The sequence below is a fragment of the Lemur catta genome, chromosome 21 (assembly GCF_020740605.2).
Source record: "Lemur catta isolate mLemCat1 chromosome 21, mLemCat1.pri, whole genome shotgun sequence".
NCBI lineage: Eukaryota > Metazoa > Chordata > Mammalia > Primates > Lemuridae > Lemur > Lemur catta.
In genome coordinates, this window is record NC_059148.1 from 33,563,001 (window position 1) to 33,581,864 (window position 18,864).

The 18,864-nt window shown below is 61.6% G+C and overlaps 2 protein-coding genes across 2 annotated transcripts; one reads left to right on the forward strand and one right to left on the reverse strand.

The window, feature by feature from the left end:
* Positions 1-117: 117 nt before the first annotated feature.
* On the forward strand, positions 118-7,284 carry HMCES (5-hydroxymethylcytosine binding, ES cell specific). The gene is made up of 7 exons (XM_045534181.1): positions 118-171; positions 545-754; positions 2,349-2,489; positions 3,655-3,780; positions 4,774-4,940; positions 6,210-6,402; positions 6,954-7,284. Exons 2-7 carry the CDS (start codon positions 572-574, stop codon positions 7,185-7,187), a joined length of 1,044 nt encoding a protein of 347 aa, XP_045390137.1. The 5' UTR covers positions 118-171; positions 545-571; the 3' UTR covers positions 7,188-7,284.
* Positions 7,285-12,125: 4,841 nt separating this feature from the next.
* On the reverse strand, positions 12,126-13,300 carry LOC123625651 (histone H1.10). The gene is given in 2 exon segments (XM_045534182.1): positions 12,126-13,105; positions 13,107-13,300. Coding segments are annotated over 2 exon segments (657 nt in total). The 5' UTR covers positions 13,215-13,300; the 3' UTR covers positions 12,126-12,556.
* Positions 13,301-18,864: the final 5,564 nt, after the last annotated feature.

The window sequence follows — 18,864 nt, forward strand, 5'->3', positions numbered from 1 at the left end:
TGACCCCTGGGGGCGGGGCCTGGCGCCGGGAGCGCGGGGCTGACCTCTGGGGGCGGGGCCTGGCGCTGGGAGGGCGGGGCTGACCCCTGGGGGCGGGGCCTGGCGCGAGGAGCGCGGGGGTCGCGAGGGCGCCGGCGAGGCGGGAGCGGAGGCCAAGGCGACGCGGCCGCTGTGAGGGCGGGCGACGCGGGGCGGCGGGGCCGGGGACCGGGCGGAGGGGAGGCGACGCTCTGGGGACGCCCGGGCGGAGGGGAGGCGACGCGGGGAGCCCGGGGACGGGGACGGGGCCGAGGGGAGGCGACGCGGGCGGCGGGGACCGGCGGGGCCGGCCGGGGCGGAGGGAGGCGGTTTCCGGTCGCCGCCGCCGGGTCACACAAGGACTGGGGGACGGGGGACAGCGGGTCCCCCCGCGGAAGGAGCTGGTGGCTAAAGACGTCACACCGGGGGGTGACACGGAGCCGCGGCCGGAGCGCGGGGCCCTGCGGGGATCGAAAGGGACGTCGAATGTGAGATGCACAAACCGCTTCCTTACGTTTGGTGACAGGAAGGTCGCGAGAGACGGGGCCGCAGAATGTGTGGGCGCACGTCGTGTCACCTCCCCAGGGACGTCCTCACTCGAGCTTGCGCCTATCGGGACCGGCGGGGCCAGCAGCGGCTCCCGGCCTGGAGGGACCCGGATAAGTATTGTCCCTCGTACAACAAGAGCCCTCAGTCCCGCAGCCCCGTGCTGCTGTCGCGGCTGCACTTCGAGAAGGTAACCGGCTTTGCGTCACACTGTCCCCTTGCCCCGCGTCCCCGTGGTGTCGTCCTCGCTGCTGCTGGGTTTGGTGGATTCTCAGCCTCTGGGATGATAGTTACTCATTCATTCATTCATTCATTCATTCATGAGACAGTCTCCCTCTGTCACCCGGGCTAGAGTGCCGTGGCGTCAGCCTCGCTCACAGCAGCCTCAGCCTCCTGGGCTCAAGCGATCCTCCTGCCTCAGCCTCCCGAGTAGCAGGGACGACAGGCATGCGCCACCACGCCCGGCTCATTTTTTTTTTTCTCTATATATTTTAGTTGCCCAGCTAATTTCTTTCTATTTTTAGTAGAGACGGGGTCTCGCTCTCTTGCCCAGGCTGGTCTGCAACTCCTGACCTCGAGCGATCCTCCCACCTCGGCCTCCCAGAGTGCTGGGGTGACAGGCGTGAGCCACCGCGCCCGGCCTATTTTTTTCTATTATTGTTTTTCAGATCAGTCCAAGTTGATCTAAGGGATCACATTGTTGTGAACTAAATATACCAAATAACGATCTTTTTGGTTGAACGGAGCCATTTACATGAAATAGTTTATTCACGCGTTACTTTTAGAGGGTGCGTACTTCCGTGTTGAAACTTTTTTGAGTGAGAGGGAAATCCAGATGAAATATCGTGGAGAACCTTGAAGGGGAAGGGAAAAGATAAAAGGAAGGCATAATTCAAGGTTAGAATGCAGAGAAGGATTAAGTATATGAGCCTTATTGATTTTTAGCCCTAGTGCTCTTCATACTACCTCTAGAATTATAGAACGTTAGCTGGAAGAAAAATTGGTTTAGCAGATGTAAAGATGGAAATATTTGATATTTCATTTTTCTCAAACCTACGAGTTATAAAGCAAAATTGGAACCATTGCAGCAGCTCATTCAAATCGTCAACGGCCAGCATGTGTGTGTAGATTGCGACATTGACAATTGAAACCACAGATTTGCAAATGACTTCCTCTTTCACTGAGCCACCCCAGGGCTACCAGCTGTTCTGTTCAGAAGTCCAAAAAGGCAGAGAAAAGATGACTAATACTGAGCAATATTTTCAGTATATTGGCTTCTCGGCCAGTTTCTATTCATTGCCCTCACGTTTGGGTTTGGTTGACAGTTGTTCGGTGAACACACTCAAAAGTGATCAACGGGACTTGCGAGAGTAGGATTTCTCAATCTGCACACCATTAACATTTTGGCCAGGATAATTCTTTGGTTTTTTTGGTTGGTTTTTTTTTTTTTTGAGACAGAGTCTCGCTCTGTCGCCCGGGCTAGAGTGCCGTGGCGTCAGCCTCGCTCACAGCAGCCTCAGACTCCTGGGCTCCTGCGATCCTCCTGCCTCAGCCTCCCGAGTAGCTGGGACCACAGGCATGCGCCACCACGCCCGGCTCATTTTTTTCTCTATATATTTTAGTTGTCCAGCTAATTTCTTTCTATTTTTAGTAGAGATGAAGTCTCGCTCTTGCTCAGGCTGGTCTCGAACTCCTGACCTCGAGCGATCCTCCCACCCCGGCCTCCGGTTTTCTCAATTTCATCATGATCTCCTCACCAGATCTTAACCTTTCTCCTGTGGCAGGACGCAGACTCATCCGAGCGCATCATTGCTCCCATGCGATGGGGCCTGGTCCCCTCTTGGTTCAAAGATGATCCCTCCAAGCTGCAGTTCAATACCACCAACTGTCGCAGTGACACCATTATGGAGAAACGGTCGTTCAAGGTGGGTAGCCGGTCTGGGGAGAAGGTGCACACTCTGTTCTTTTTTGCTAACAGGGCTGTCAGGGCCTCGTGTCCCTGAGAGATAAAACAAGTTTCCAGAGCGAGGCCGGGCACGGTGGCTCACGCCTGTCATCCCAGCACTCTGGGAGGCCGAGGCGGGTGGATCGCTCGAGGTCAGGAGTTCGAGACCAGCCTGAGCAAGAGCGAGACCCCGTCTCTACTAAAAGTAGAAAGAAATGATCTGGGCAGCTAAAAATATATATAGAAAAATTGGCCGGGCGTGGTGGCGCATGCCTGTAGTCCCAGCTACTCGGGAGGCTGAGGCAGGAGGATCGCTTGAGCCCAGGAGTCTGAGGCTGCTGTGAGCGAGGCTGACGCCACGGCACTCTAGCCCGGGCGACAGAGCCAGACTCTGTCTCAAAAAAAAAAAAAACAACAACAACAAAAACAGAGAGTCTCCCCAGCTGTTAACGTGGAGAGCTGTTCTGTTACCGCATAACAAACCACACTGACACTTAGTGGTTCCAAACAAACCACTCACATTCTCTGGCCTGACTGAGCTCAGCTGGGCAGTTTTCACTCAGATATTCTTACAGAGTTGTGATCAGGTGGCCGCCGGGCCTGGATGTTCCCGATGGCTCCTCCACTCACATCTGGCACCTCAGAGGGGTGGCAGAAACAGCTGGAAGCCTTTCCACATGCCTAGCTTAGCGGGGTGTCGGGGTCGTCAGGTTTCTGGCATGGTGACTTATACATCCCAGAGCTGGCGATGCAACAGAGCAAGATAGAAGCTTCTAGGCTTGGAGTCCCAGCCTTTGCAGTGAGGCAGCATCGCTTCTGCGTTCTGGCTAGACAGAGCCAGCCGGATTCAGTGTGGGGGGCTGCGTAGGGGGTGCATACTAGGGAGTCAACTTCGGAGACTCGATGCCGTAAGTACTTTCTAGAAAAGAGCTGGCGGCTCGTGTGTGCGTTATTTAATCTTTTCCACATCTGTGTGTGTGAGTTGTGACTTTATACACAAGAAAAGGGAGGTGTACAGAGAAATCAAGTACGTGTTCTAAGGTCACACTTTTGAGTGTGAGATTCTAACTGAAGTTCCACGTAACGGCAGCCCGTGAAGCGTGACTGTGTCCCTAAGACCACGTCTTGTGCCCATTTCCCCTCAGGTGCCGCTTGGCAAGGGCAGACGCTGCGTCGTCTTAGCAGACGGATTCTACGAGTGGCAGAGATGTCAGGGGACAAACCAGCGGCAGCCGTACTTCATCTACTTCCCCCAGGTCAAAACGGAGAAGGTATCACCATCGGCACCCGCAGTATATATCTGGAAAGGTGCAGGGAAACAAATTATCCAAATTCAGGGATGTCGGCCGGGCGCGGGGGCACACGCCTGTCATCCCAGCACTCTGGGAGGCCGAGGCGGGAGGATCGCTCGAGGTCAGGAGTTCAAGACCAGCCTGAGCAAGAGCGAGACCCCGTCTCTACTAAAAATAGAAAGAAATTATCTGGCCAACTAAAATATATATATATAAAAAATGAGCCGGGCGTGGTGGCGCATGCCTGTAGTCCCAGCTACCCGGGAGGCTGAGGCAGGAGGATCGCTTCAGCCCAGGAGTTGGAGGTTGCTGTGAGTGAGGCTGACGCCACGGCACTCACTCTAGCCCGGACAACAAAGCGAGACTCTGTCTCAAAAGAAACAAAAAAAAAAACAAATTCAGGGATGTCTTAGTCTATCAAAGGTGTGCAGCCATTGCCACTAATTTTAGAATATTTTCTTCACTCTAGAAAGAAACTCCATAATCCATTAGCAGTCGCTCTTCACTTTTCACTCCCCGGAGTCTACTTTCTGTCTCTGTAGATTTGTCTATTTTAGACATTTTCTAAAAATAGAATCATACGATATTTGGTTTTTTGTGACTGGCTTCTTTCACTTAGCGTAATGTTTTCAGGGTTCATCCACGTTTGATATGGATCAGAACTTCCTTCCCTTTTGTGGCTGAATAATAGTCCATAGTGTGCCTAGCACTCTGGGAGGCCGAGGCGGGAGGATCGCTCGAGGTCAGGAGTTCGAGACCAGCCTGAGCAAGAGCGAGACCCGTCTCTACTAAAAATAGAAAGAAATGATCTGGACAGCTAAAAATATATATAGAAAAAATGAGCCGGGCGTGGTGGCGCATGCCTGTGGTCCCAGCTACTCGGGAGGCTGAGGCAGGAGGATCACTTGAGCCGGAGTTGGAGTTGGAGGCTGCTGTGAGCGCATCTAACCTGCTCGTGTGTTTCGCTTCCAGTCTGCAGACGGCGCTGAGAGCCGGGAGAAGGTCTGGGATGACTGGAGGCTGCTGACCATGGCCGGGATCTTCGACTGCTGGGAGCCCCCGGAGGGCGGAGAGGTCCTGTATTCCTACACCATCCTCACCGTGGACTCCTGCAAGCGCCTGAGCGACATCCACCACAGGCGAGTCGCGCTCTTCCCTGGATCCAGAAGGCTTCAAAGGAGGATTTGTCCTCCATCCTCCTAGTTAGGTAGCTTTGGAGTCTAGGAAACTGAGTCGTTCTGAAAAATACAGTCATAGTCAGTTCAGCTCTAACATGACACACGTGGCTGAAAGTCATCCCACGATGCAAAATGGTACAATAAAAACCACATAAGTGATGGGGAAAGTGGGTTTAAACAGACAGACTTAAAAACTTTGTTGGCCGGGCACGGTGGCTCACGCCTGTCACCCCAGCACTCTGGGAGGCCGAGGCGGGAGGATCGCTCGAGGTCAGGCGTTCGAGACCAGCCTGAGCAAGAGCGAGACCCCGTCTCTACTGAAAAAATAGAAAGAAATTAGCTGGACAGCTAAAATATATATAGAAAAATTGAGCCGGGCGTGGTGGCACATGCCTGTCGTCCCAGCTACCCGGGAGGCTGAGGCAGGAGGATCGCTTGAGCCCAGGAGGCTGAGGCTGCCGTGAGCGAGGCTGACGCCACGGCACTCTAGCCCGGGCGACAGAGCCAGACTCTGTCTCAAAGAAATAAATAAATAAAAATAAAAACTTTGTCAGTGCTACATTAAAAAATAATAGGACCCTAATAAAATCAGCGGCACTGTTTTATTCACGCCAAGTGGTTAAGAAATCATAAAATCTGCAGGAAATACCGCACTTTATCTTGAGTAAGACCTGAAGTTTGCTTGCAGAAGTGGGTGTTAGGAGAATTCCGGCTCACGAGTTCCTATGAAGCTGTGGAAGGAAAGTTATGCACAGTTTTTGGTCCTTTGCGGTCTCAAATCCCGGGGTCTGTTCTTTTGCCCTTGAACGTAGTTCCTTTGAGACCTGCGTTTATTTATTATTATTGTTTTTGGAGACAAGGTCTCGCTCTGTCGCCCGGGCTAGAGTGCCGTGGCCTCAGCCTCGCTCACAGCAGCCTCCAACTCCTGGCCTCAAGCGATCCTCCTGCCTCAGCCTCCCGAGTAGCTGGGACTACAGGCAGGCGCCACCACGCCCGGGTAGTTTTTTCAGTTTTTGCAGACATGGGGGTCTCACTATGTTGCCCAGGCTGGTCTTGAACTCCCGGCCTCAAGCGATCCTCCCGCCTCGGCCTCGCAGTGCTTATCACAGGTGTGTGTGTCATCAAAATGAAATATTTGATCCAGTGTGTTCAGCGGGCTCAAGTCTCTCTCCCCTCTCCTCTTCCCCTGCTTCTGCCTCTCCCACCCCGTACCCTGACCTCGCTGGCTAGGATGCCCGCCATATTGGATGGGGACGAGGCGGTCTCTAAATGGCTGGACTTTGGCGAGGTCTCAGCTCAGGAAGCCATGAAGCTAATTCACCCCACGGAGAACATCACCTTCCACCCCGTGTCCCCCGTGGTGAACAACTCCAGAAACAACACCCCCGAGTGCCTGGCTCCCGTCGATTTGGTGGTCAAGAAGGTAGGTAGGGGCCTGTGACTTCTCTAGTCCTTTGGGCTTTTCGTCTTTTTTTTTTTGAGACAGAGTCTGGCTCTGTCGCCCGGGCTAGAGTGCCGTGGCGTCAGCCTCGCTCACAGCAGCCTCAACCTCCTGGGCTCCAGCGATCCTCCTGCCTCAGCCTCCCGAGTAGCTGGGACTACAGGCATGCGCCACCACGCCCGGCTCATTTTTTTCTATATATATTTTTAGTTGTCCAGCTAATTTCTTTTTATTTTTTTTTTTAGTAGAGACGGGGTCTCGCTCTTGCTCAGGCTGGTCTCCAACTCCTGACCTCGAGCGATCCTCCCGCCTCGGCCTCCCAGAGTGCCGGGATGACAGGCGTGAGCCACCGCGCCCGGCCTACAAACAGAACGTTAATTTGAACCTCTGCAGAACCTTCTCTGAGAGTTGCTCCCCCGCCCCTCGGGGTCCCCTCTGCTCTTCCCACCCCCCCGCCTCTGTGTCTTCCCTGAGCCTTGGCCTCTTCCCAAAAGCGTGAGCTGGACTCTCTGAGCTTTTCCTCCTTCTCCCAGGAGCCCGCGCCAGGCGGCAGCAGCCAGAAGATGCTGCAGTGGCTGGCCACGAAGTCGCCCACAAAGGAAGAGCCGAAAACACCCGAGAAGGAAGAGTCGGGCGTGCCTCGGTGGTCCAGCCAGTTCCTGCAGCACAGCCCGCTCCCTCGCAAGAGAGGCGGGGCGGGGCTCCTGCAGCGCTGGCTGAAGCGAGAAGAGGAGGAGCCTGCGGCCAAGCTGGCCCACAGCCAGTGACGGCACGGGACTTCCAGGAACCCAGGGCGGCGCGTCCTGCGCCCGCTGCTCTCCGTGACGACAGCTTCTTGCATCGTATGTGTGTGTGTGTGTGTTTTAGGAGGTGGCACGGTGACAGCCGACAGCTGTGGGCTTACGGGGAAGGGGCCCCCCGTGGGGCTGGGGGGCAGCCTTGGCAGAGGCGGTGGCTGCCACTGCGGGGTGTGAGCACCCCATGGGGCACTGCGCCCACCCTTTCCGGTCTTCTCTGAAGCCGGTGTGACCCGCTGGGACCTCTCACCCCTGACCCGGTGCTCTGGTTCCTTTCTGTCTTCTAGAATAAGTTCCTAAAAATGTATTTTTTTTTTTTCCCTGAGTAAATTATATTTGCTAAACCTCCGCCTTCGTTTCGGAAAAGGATGCTTGTGGGGGGGGCGGTGGAGAGTTCTGGATCTTCCCCGGTTTTCTCCCGGCCTCGGTCCTAACGTGTGGGTTTGGTGACCAACGGGGCGCTGGGGCTGTCTGAGGACGACGTTCCAGAAAGGCCGGGGCGGGCGGGGGGTCCTTGTCGCGTCCCCGTCCTCACTCGTAACACTTGGGGGTTGCCTGAATCCTTCGGCTTGAAACCAGCCTGAGCGTGGGGCTTGAGAGCGGAGTGCGGGGGGCCAGCCCTGTCCCCTACCGCGGGGAGCACTCGCCCGGATCCTTAGTCCCATCAAAGCAAGAGCCACATTTTTGCCTTCATCTTCTCCCCCGTGTTAACAGTAGATGCAGAAATACTGTGCGGTGACTTTGAGCACTTGTCCCCTTTTTGCCTTGACCTTCTGCTCATGTTAACAGTAGATGCGGAAATACAGTCCGGTGACACTGAGCACTTGCCCCCCTTTTGCCTTTATCTTCTCCCCGTGTTAACAGTAGATGCGGTAATACTGCGCGGTGACTTTGAGCACTTGTCCCCTTTTTGCCTTTACCTTCTCCCCGTGTTAACAGTAGATGCGGTAATACTGCGCGGTGACTCTGAGCACTTGTCCCCTTTTTGCCTTTACCTTCTCCCCGTGTTAACAGTAGATGCGGTAATACTGCGCGGTGACTTTGAGCACTTGTCCCCTTTTTGCCTTTACCTTCTCCCCGTGTTAACAGTAGATGCGGTAATACTGCGTGGTGACTTTGAGCACTTGTCCCCTTTTTGCCTTTACCTTCTCCCCGTGTTAACAGTAGATGCGGAAATACAGTCCGGTGACTCTGAGCACTTGTCACCCCTTTTGCCTTTACCTTCTCCCCATGTTAACAGTAGATGCGGAAATACTGCGCGGTGACTTTGAGCACTTGTCCTCTTTTTGCCTTTATCTTCTCCCCGTGTTAACAGTAGATGCGGTAATACTGCGCGGTGACTCTGAGCACTTGCGGGGCGCCCAGCCCCGTGCTGCAGCAGGGACCCGAGCGGGGACCCTGCAGGCGTTAATTAGCCGGGGACCGAGTGACAGTGGCGTGGCGGGGAATGACATGACGGGGCGCCCCGCAAGGCCGCCCCCGGGCACCCCCCCGGGGAGGGAGACACGGCGCAGGGAAGCGGCCGGGGAGGACGGGGCGGCGCTGCGCGATCCCGCCGCGCGCGGGGGCGCGGGCCCGGGGCCGTATGCAAATGAGGGATCGGAATTCCCGCCAATCAGAGGCCAGCTCGCGCCGGCGCCCGCCAATGGGAGCGAGCGGCGCTGCGCTGCGCGCCCCCGCGCGGGGCGGGGCGGCGGGAGGCTGGCGGGCGCGCGCGCGCGGGCCGGCTGGGGTCTCCGCCCCGGGCCCGCTCCCCGTGGGCTCCCAGTTCCCAATGCGCGCGGCGTCGCTTCCGGCCGGGGCGGGCGGGGCGGGGCGGGGTGGCCGCGCCGCGGTCACTGTCCCTGCGCCGACGCGTGTGCGCTTTGCTGCTTTTCCTACTTTGCAGCCCCGGGACGCAGGGGGGGGACGGCAGCCCCGGAAAACAAAGGGAAATGGGACAAAGTAGCGATCCCCAGGGAACATTCCAGTAGGGGATCTGTTGGTAAAAGGTCAGATCGGAAAAGCAAAGGCCACGGGGACAGGTGACAGGTCCTCCAGACCTCGGGGCCTGCGCTGGTGCGAGGTCCCCCCCTCCCCCACCCCCCAGTCCGGAATGTCCCTCCCTGGAAGTTGCTGGATTATCTGTCATTGGTCTGCAGGTGGGCAAGTCCCTGTCGCTGCCTCTGTCCCCTCCGCCCCCAGCCTGGCACAGTCTGCGACAAGGGGGTCCCCAGCCTGTGGGTGCTGAGTGAATGACTGTGGTCTGGGCCCTTGACATATGACATCTCCTTCTGGTGTCGCATACGTCTGCAAGTGTCACTGTCCCCATTTTGCGAGTGGCCCCAACAGCAGTTGCCGCGGGAAGAGCCAGGGCCTCTCTGCTGCCTCTCGATGTCCCCCTGATGCCTGGGACAGGGAGGTGGCTGTGCTCGGACCCTCCCCCGCAGGCCACGTGCCCCGCGCCACGCCCTACGCTGGCGGAGGGACAAGTTCAGGCCAGGTTGGTTGGTCCAGGGAGGTTGACCAGGGTCTCGAGACCCTGTCATCCAGGTCACTGAGGCCCCCAAGCAAGCTGGGAAGAAAGGAGGCGCGCGGGGACTCGGGGCGGGGAGTGGGACATTAGGTGGGTTTGGAGGAAGAGCAATTTGACAAGGTCCAGGATGCGAGTTTGGGGACGGTGAGTCAAAGGAGTGAGGGACCAGGACGCAGGCGACAGAAACCCAGTTCAGACTGGCGCATGCAAGCAGCAGCGTATCGGTGCACGCGATGGCCGGGTCGAGCAGGGCTTCAGGCACGGCTGGATCCAGCAGCTCCGTTAATGTCGTCACGCATCTGCACGTTGCCTGGCGCCAGTTCTCTCGGCCTTGGTTCCTTTGCCCCGTGTGTTGACAAAGATGGTGACTCTGGCCCTACCGTTTAGTGATCCCAGGGGACAGAGCAGCCGTTTCTCAATCATTCCAGGAAAAGTCCCACGGCTGACTCTCATCAAGCCCACCGAGGTCAAGAACCCATTTTTCTTTTTCTTTTTTTTTCTTTTTTGTTTTTTTTTTTTTGAGACAGAGTCTGGCTCTGTCGCCCGGGCTAGAGTGCCGTGGCGTCAGCCTCGCTCACAGCAGCCTCAGCCTCCCGGGCTCCAGCGATCCTCCTGCCTCAGCCTCCCGAGTAGCTGGGACGACAGGCATGCGCCACCACGCCCGGCTCATTTTTTTTCTATATATATTTTTAGCTGTCCAGCTCATTTCTTTCTATTTTTAGTAGAGACGGGGTCCCGCTCTTGCTCAGGCTGGTCTCGAACTCCTGACCTCGAGCGATCCTCCCGCCTCGGCCTCCCAGAGTGCTGGGGTGACAGGCGTGAGCCACTGCGCCCGGCCTGATTTTTTTTGTATTTTATTTAGAGATGGGGTCTTGCTATGTTGTCCAGCCTGGTCTCCCCAGAGTGCTGGGATGACAGGCATGAGCCACCGCGCCCGGGCCGAAAGAACCCATTTCTGACCCAATCACCGTGGCCAAGTGAATAACCGACTAAATACTCATTAGCCAGGTCTTGGGTGACAATGACCATCGCCAGGGCTGGAGGCGGCAGACCCCCCCAGACCCCTGTGGCCCAAGACTGGGTGTGGGAGGGGCCAGCCGGGTCCCCAAGGGAAAATTACAGTGATGGCAGCAAAGTGGAAGGCCGGGGGCTCAAGTTCTCTTGGAGGACGCAGCAGGGGGCATTGTCCCCGGCCACAGCCCTGCCCAGCCGTCTCTGAAGCTCCGAACCACCTGGGAGCCGGTCACAACGCTGATTCCCAGGCCAGCTGCTGGTGGCCGGGACATGGGCTGGCCACAGAGAGGGACAGTCTCTGATGCAGGGTCACCTGCCTCCAAAGTGCCCGCAGACCCCAGACAGCCCCAGTCCAGTCTAGCCGTGTCCCAGTGACAGTGTTCCCTGCCTGCATCGGTCACCCTTCTGCTCGGGAAGCTGGGGGGAGGGGGGCCGGGCAGGCACCTGGGCTGTTTTTGGCCACTGCTGTGTCCCCAGCGCTCAGGACAGGGCAGGTAGGGGACTGCATGTGGCACCCGGCCACGCAGTGCCATGCGAGCAGGGAGCGGCCTCCCGTGTGGCAGAGACTTGAGCAGGGAACGGAGTGGCCAGTTGCCCAGGGGACCCAGGGGCTGCCTCCCTGTCGACCCCACCTGTACGCAGGGGACAAGGGGACCGTGGAGGGCCAGATCAGGGACACCAGCGGGCCGGGGACTCTGTCCCAGCAGGGCTCCCTCCCCTGCACCCGCCATCGCCCCAAAGCCCTTTCCCCACCTGTAGTTTCCAGAGTCTCTTACACGGGGGGTATAAGATCCGCACACACAGCCAGTGTTCTAGAACCTTCCGTATCTACCACTGCCCCCAAAGGCGTCCCTAATTTTGCAGTTGTCGCTTCTTAGGGCCGTCTGTCCGAACAGACCTTGGCCTGGGGCCCAACTGGAGGGACAACTGTCCCGCATGCCAGACCCCAGGGGTGTCCCAGCGCCGGGAGCCACTCTCTTCCCAAGTCCCCAGTAATCCTCTGGGTCCCGTCTGCGCTCCAGGTGGGACAGACCGCGCCACCCGCACTGTCCCCGGCCAAACCTCGTGCCTGTCACCTCTCACCATAAACAAAGTCTCCTGACACTCAGAATAAGCTCTGGGAAGGTGGCACAGTCTGGTGTGACACTGCAAGGCTGTCCCCTCCCGCCACCCCCCCCCAGGGTACAACGTTCAGTTTCCCGGCTGGGATGGGGGGGGTCCCGACCCGTCCCCTACTCCGGGCTTCCTGTCCCTGCCGCCCCCAGGTCGGGCCTTAAGCGTCCTGTCACCTCTGCTGCCGGGTCGCCGCCTGTGGAACATTTGGGGTCCTGGGACCCCTGTCCCACCCCGCGGCACCGGGAAGAAGCGAGAGAGGGGGGTTCAAAGGTTTCAACGATTTATTGTCCCCCCCCCCAAAAAAAAAAAAAGCCAACCAGGCCGACGGAATGAACGCACGCGCCGCGCAGCCCCGAGCCCGCGGCGACGTTTGTCGCGCAGCCACGTCCCGGCCCCCGAGAGCGGCCCCGGCCATTGGCGCCCGGGGGCTGGTCACCATGACGACGGCCGTTGCCAAGGCCGAGAGCCAATGGGGGCGTCGCCGGGGCTGTTTGAAAAACCCTCCGGCGGCGGCGGCGGGGAGGGGGAGGGGGAGGGGAGGGGACGCGGGGACAGTCCCCGCGGCCGGGCCGGGGCCAGCCCGCCGCGCGCCACCTGCGCGCACTTGGACTTGGGGGGGGTCCGAAAGAAAAAATTAAAAAAATTAGAAAAAGAAACTTAAAAACAAAAGCGGGACACACCAGGCCGGGCGCGCTCACTTGCGCCCCTTGGGGACTTTGGGGACGCTGGGCTTGGCCGCCTTCTTAACCTTCTTGCCCGCCGCCGCCTTCCTGGCCTTGTCCCCTTTGTCCTTGCGGGCGGCCGCGCCCTTGTCGCGCTTCGGCGGGGCCCGGGCCGCCGGCGGCTGCTGCTGCTGCTGCTGCTGCTGCTGCCGCTGTCGCCGCTGCTGTCGCCGCTCCGCGCGCCGGGGCCCGGCCGCGCCCGGGGTCGCCCTCCTGGTGGCCGGGCCGGCGCCCGGGGTCGCCCCGGCGGCCTCCAGCTTCTTGCGGTTGAGCTTGAAGGAGCCGTTGGCGCCCGTGCCCTTGACCTGCAGCAGCGTGTCGTTCTGCACCAGCGCCTTGATCGAGTATTTGAGGTAGGTGCGACCGTGCTGCTGGTCGAACCAGGGCACTTGTCGCGCCTCCGCGTAGACGCGGGCCAGCGACGAGCCCCCGCGCTCCGCCAGCCTGCGGATCGTGTCCACCACCAGCTGGCTGTACTTGCCCGGCTGGTTCTTCTTCCTGCCGCTCTTGCGCTTCGGGGGCCGCGGGCGGCGTCGCCGGGCCGGCGCCACCGGCCTTGGTGGCCTTCCCGGCCGCGCCCTCGGCGGCGGCGGCGGTGAGCGGCAGCGCCTCCTCCAGCTCCACGGACATGGTGGCGAGCGGGTTGGTGGCGGGCGGCGCGCGGAAGCCGGGGGGCCGCGCCGGGAAGAGGAAGGCGACGCGCCGCGGGGACGCCGGGGGACTCGGGGCGCGCGGCGGCTCCGGGCGGGAGCGGCCGCGGCCGGGCGCGGGGGCCGGGCGGCAGGGCGCGGGGGTCGGGCGGGGCCGCGGGGACCCCGGGCGGGACGCGCGCCGCCGCTGTCGCCGCCGCCGCCACCGCTGGAGGTCGCGCCGGGCGTGCGCGCCGCGCTCTGGCCGGACGCCGCCGCCGCGCCGCGCTTTTATGGCCGCGCCGCGGACCGCGTTGAGAACAGCAACAGCCCGGTCCGCCGCCGCCGCCGCCGACTTGTGCTTCTTGGAGCCCCTTCGGCGGCCGCCGGTGGCCCGGCCCGCGCGTCCCCGACGTCGCCGCGGCCCCCGCCCGGCGGCCCGAGCCCCGGAGGCGGCGGGGAGGCGACCCGCGCCCGCGGGGACCTCGGCGAACGGGGACGCGGGGGCCGCACCCTCCGCTCCGGCAGCGCGGCAGGAGGGGGGCGCCCCGTTTGGGGACCCACAGCGGGGACCCGGGGGACACGCCGCGTCCCCCGGGGGGTCGCACGTGGCCGGGGACGGCGCGCCCCCCGGCCCCCGAGCCCTGGCCGGGTCCCCGGGACCCCCGGGCCCGCCCGCAGGAGCGGCTTTAATTTGTCCCAACTAACACAGGGCACGCCCTCCGGTGGCCGGCCGGGGCAAGGGACCCGCGCGGGACGTCGCCGAGCCGGGTCCCCCGCCGGATGCACAGGGGACAGCGCGGGGAGGCGCCCTCGGGCCGCGGGGACCGGGGGACCGGGGTGGGGGGGTGGCTCTGGGGACATCGCCTGGCTGCTGCCACCCTCGCCGAGTGCCCCGGTTTGTGTCGCGCCAGTGGCTGTCGCCGGGTGCCCCCCCAAAGCCACATGGGGGGACAGAGGGGGGCCAGAGGGAGCCCCCCCAAATAGAGGAGGTCCCCGCCGCTCCCCTCCCCCCCCGTGTGGGGGAGGGGGCGGGGACTCATCCCGGGGACACGGTCCAGACGACGGGTCCCCAGGCGACGTCCTCCCAGGGGGCTTTTTTGCGAGTCTGGTGGCCTGAGCTCCTCCTGGGTCCGGCAGCGGGGGACCCGGAGCTGGAAGGGACACCCCCAGTGACCCCAGGGCCCAGGCCCGGGTGCAGCCGGGGCCACAGACGGGGGAGGCGGGACAGGGCGCCGGGTCCCCGCGTTGCCAGGTAGGAGCGAGACCCTGTCCCCGAAAAGGGGGTGGTCGGTGGGCACATTTGCAGCCTTAGGCCTCTGTCCCCCCTGGTCCCCTGTCACAGACGGGTCCCCTTTCGTCCCCCCTGACAGGTGAATAAGCCGGGAGATGGGGACATTGAGGCCAGGTGGGGAAAAAAGGTGACACTGGGCGGGGTTTTTTTTTGGGGGGGGGGGGGCTCGGGGTGGTGGTCGGGGACACGGAGCCAGAAGCCAGATGACCGGCCACACGGCCTTGGCCTTGCATTTCTGGACTGTCACAGGGAGAGTAGAGGGTGACGCTCTCGTGGAATCCCAGCCGTGGGCAGCAAGCCTGGGGACGGCTCAGAGGTTTGCGCGGCCGCCACGGGGGACAGAGGATCTGGCGCTGGTGTGACAGCAGGCTGGGTCAGGGACGCGGTCCCCAGGCCACCCGGGGAGGGGCAGGGAGGACGCTCTGTTGGAGACGGAGGAGGAAGGGTCAGAGAGGAAGCAGGGGACCCAGGTGTGGCCTCGCTGGGAGGAGGAGACACGAGGACATGTCCTCGCTGCCCGCAGTCTGGGATTGGGATCCCCAAGCCGTGGGCTCCGAGCGGGCCTCAGTGTTACCGTCTGTAAAATGGGTCTATGTGCACGTGCGCCCAGGGCACGTCGGGGGGCTGAGAGGGGACTGCAGGAGCCACACGCCCTGGGGACCGGGGGGTCAAGGGCCTGCCTGAAGGCCAGTCCGCAGGTGGCCCCGCTGCTGCGGGATAGGGGGGCCACAGAGCCTGTCCCCCCCCCAAAAGGGGCTTTAACCGAGAGGTTGGCCCGGGCCTCGGCCTGGGCTGGGAGCGAGGCTGGCGGGACCCAGGTTCGGGATTAAAATGGAAACAGAGGGACACAAAGGGGACTGCGGGGACATGTCGCCTTTAAGATGCAAATGTGTATTGTGTAGCCCTGAAAGGGGGACATTGTTAGGGGCCGGGGCCCCCTCTTCCCCGTTGAGGCTGTGGGGGGGGGGCCTGGGACCAGCAAAACGGGAGTCCCCGACGGGGACGGGTCAGGCCTGTCCCCTGTGCACGTTTTAACGAGGGGACTTTCAGGGCTCATTGCGACACCCAGCCCTCCTCCGGCCTTCACACCTGCAGCTGCCGGGATTTGGCATCGCAGTAAGGGACGGGGACAGTGGGACGGGGACAGTGGCCCAGGCTGGCTGGGAGTGTATTCTGCACCCCGGCACCCCTGGACTGAGGACAGGAGCAGCTGAGTGACAGTCCCCAACCTGGGGTTGTCGTCTTGAAAAGCTGGACGAGTTGGGAAGACGTGGGGATTGGAACCTGTCCCCTGTGCCCCCTGCCCTGCCCTGCCCAGAGGGACTGAACCGAGAGCACGAAGGATTTGGGGACAGGCTCTGCGGGGTGGCAGACGGAGGTGCTCCCGGGCTATGGTCACACCGCCTGCCCCCTGGGCTTCTAGAAAAACTTCTTTAAAATCTGGTCACTTAATTTTCTTAATCCAGTTACTAATAACGGTGCCCGCTTATGTCCCCAAGCAGGATGCCACACACCTGGCCCCGCATCGGGCTTTTGTCCGCTTAGCGCCTAACTCTGGACGTCCAGGCCGGAATCCCAGATGTGACTTATTGAACTGGGGACAGCCACAGTGTGGCCCCCGGTGTGGCGTGTCCCAGTCCCCCTGGGGCTCGCGGTGCGGTTCCAGGCAGCGGTGGGGATCTGTACGTCAAAGACAGTTTTGCTTCCGGACGGCCTGTGTGGCCGGACTCCCAGGGCCTGTGTCCCTTTCGTGCCAGCCTGCTTCTGTCCCCGGGGCCCCCCAAACTCTCAGCGACCTTCCTGTCCCCAACGTCCCCAGCCCGGCTCAGCCCCCGCTGCCCCATCTTGCACACCAGGGACAGTCTCCTTCGCCCAGTTTTCCTGGGGTCTTGCGAGGACAGGCATGGTGACCCCGTGCCCCCCACAGCCTGGCTGCCACCCACGTTTCTAATGTCACCTGCCATTCCTCGTTCCCATCGGAAGTCCCGGCCTCTGGCAGGTTAGTAGTGGCCGTGCGCAGGGCCTGTCCCCGGCCTGCTGCTGCCTTTGTCCTCGAGTCTCGCTGGCGACCGGCCTCTGCTTCCCCAGGGGCCTCCCTGGCCACACACCTGCTCCTGTGGCACTGTGACTGTCCCCTGGACGGCCGCGATGGCCTCTAAGGGGGTCTTCCTGTCACCAGGTCTTCACAGACGCCGAGGCCTTGTCCCCATCCCCGTGCACCAATCCTCCCTCTTCGGAGACTTTCCCGCGCCCCGTCTGCCGCCTCTTGCCAAGCAACCCGATGCCGCCTCCTCCGGGAAGCCCTCCGTCAACGCCCCCGCCCGAGGCAGGGCCACCCCCGCCTCCCGCCCTCGCGTGTCCGTTTTGCACGACTCGGGTGTTCTGTGCGTTTACACCCTAGTTTCTCAGCCCGGGCTCGGCCTGTCTGTCGCCTGTCACCGGCCCCGTGCGCGCCAGATGCGTTTGCAAAGAGGAGCCGCCCGGGCCACCCGGGCAGTTAGACGTCGGCCCCGCCCCCGTCTCCATGGAAACCTGCCCCGCCCCCACCAGGTCCCCGCCCCGTCTCCATGGAAACGGGGGCGCCCCCGCCTGCGGGACTTCCCGGGGCGCCTCTCCGCGTGTCCCCCCCCCCCCCCCGTGTCCCTGCAAGAGGCGGTCGCCAGGGCTGGGCAGGGACGCGGGGACAGGTGCACGGAACCGACCCGGGGCCGGAGGTGGCACCTGGGGTGCTGTCACAGGCGGGCCAGGTCCCCGGAGCGTCCCTGCGGCGGCGCGCTCCCCCGAGCCCTTCTCGGTGCCGCGGGGACGTCGGACGTGCCCGCCCCGTCCGTCCCCTCCAAGGGTGACCTCCGTCCCGCGAGTCACGGCCGGGCCACCATCGGAGTCTCCTTCCACGGATTTTCAGGCGTCCAGGGTCCCCGTGGAAGACGCAGCCAGCCGACCTGCAGGCGACTTCTGGGGCGTCCCTGCCACGCACGCGACACCACCTAGCAGAGCCACCTTCCGGGGGGACCTTCCGGCTGGTCCCAGCTGGCGTCCCCGTGCCTAGAGTCCAGACGGTCCCCCGTGGTGTCGCGGACACGGGGGGGTGGCGTTTCCGAGTGGCCTGAGCACAGAACCATCGGGTGCACCGCGTGCAGCCCCCGCGCGCCACAGCATCCGGTAGCTTTCTGCAGGGTCCCCAAGCTCAGGGTCCCCAAGCTCACGGCCTACCTGGCGGGGCAGGTGACACAACTGAGCGGAGGCGGCAGCAGAGGGGGGACTGGTGCCATGAGGGGGTGCAAGGCGTTCTCAAGAGAAGCGAGAGAGACCAGCGTTTGTAAATACGCTATGTGGGTGTGTGTGCGCACTGGAGTCTAAAAATTCGAATGCAGGACTCAAAAAAAAATCCGAATGCAAAAACGTGGAGAAGCGCAGCGGGACACCCCTGCAGCCTGGGGGTTGGGGGGGACCCGCAGGCCGCCTGTAGCGACCCCAAAACTCCCTGCAGTTTCGACCCCCGCGCCCCCCCCGGGACCCGGGCACGGCTCCACGCAAGCCCCTGGGCGCAGAGCCCCTGCAGCCTCGGGGCGCCACGGAGCCAGCTAGCGCCCTAGGTGGGCACGAGAGCTTGGGGGCCCATCGTTCCGGGGAGCCTGTGCCTCTTCCGGACCTCGATGTGGCCTCCTGAGGGGACAGCATAGCCACAAGGTCCTCCAGGAACCGTATCCATTTACATACGCAAGGGGCAAGGAGGCCCGGCGCGGTGGCTCACGCCTGTCACCCCAGCACTCTGGGAGGCCGAGGAGGGAGGATCGCTCGAGGTCAGGAGTTCGAGACCAGCCTGAGCAAGAGCGAGACCCCGTCTCTACTAAAAATAGAAAGAAATTAGCTGGACAACTAAAAATATGTATACAAAAATGAGCCGGGCGTGGTTGTAGTCCCAGCTACTCGGGAGGCTGAGGCAGGAGGATCGCTTGAGCCCAGGAGGTTGAGGTTGCTGTGAGCGAGGCTGACGCCACGGCACTCTAGCCCGGGCGACAGAGCGAGACTCTGTCTCCAAAAAAAAAAAAAAAAAAAAAGAGACCAGAGAGGGGGAAAATGTCTGTTTGCACGTCAAGTTCAAGGTCGGGATCACACAGGGGTCCAAGCTGGAGAGGCTTCCGTGCTCCTCGAGGCCAAGTAACACCCCAAGAGGCCCAGCATGAAACACAGAACCAGACAAGACTTAAACCACGCACCCCCGGCCAGGGCTGGGGGGGGGGGGGTGGCCGGCCTCCCAGAGTGCGGCATGGGAGCTTCTAGAACAACAACGCTATTTTTAACTCTCCAAGTGTGCGCCAGGAGGCACGAGGGGAGGGAGGAAAGAAAACAGAGG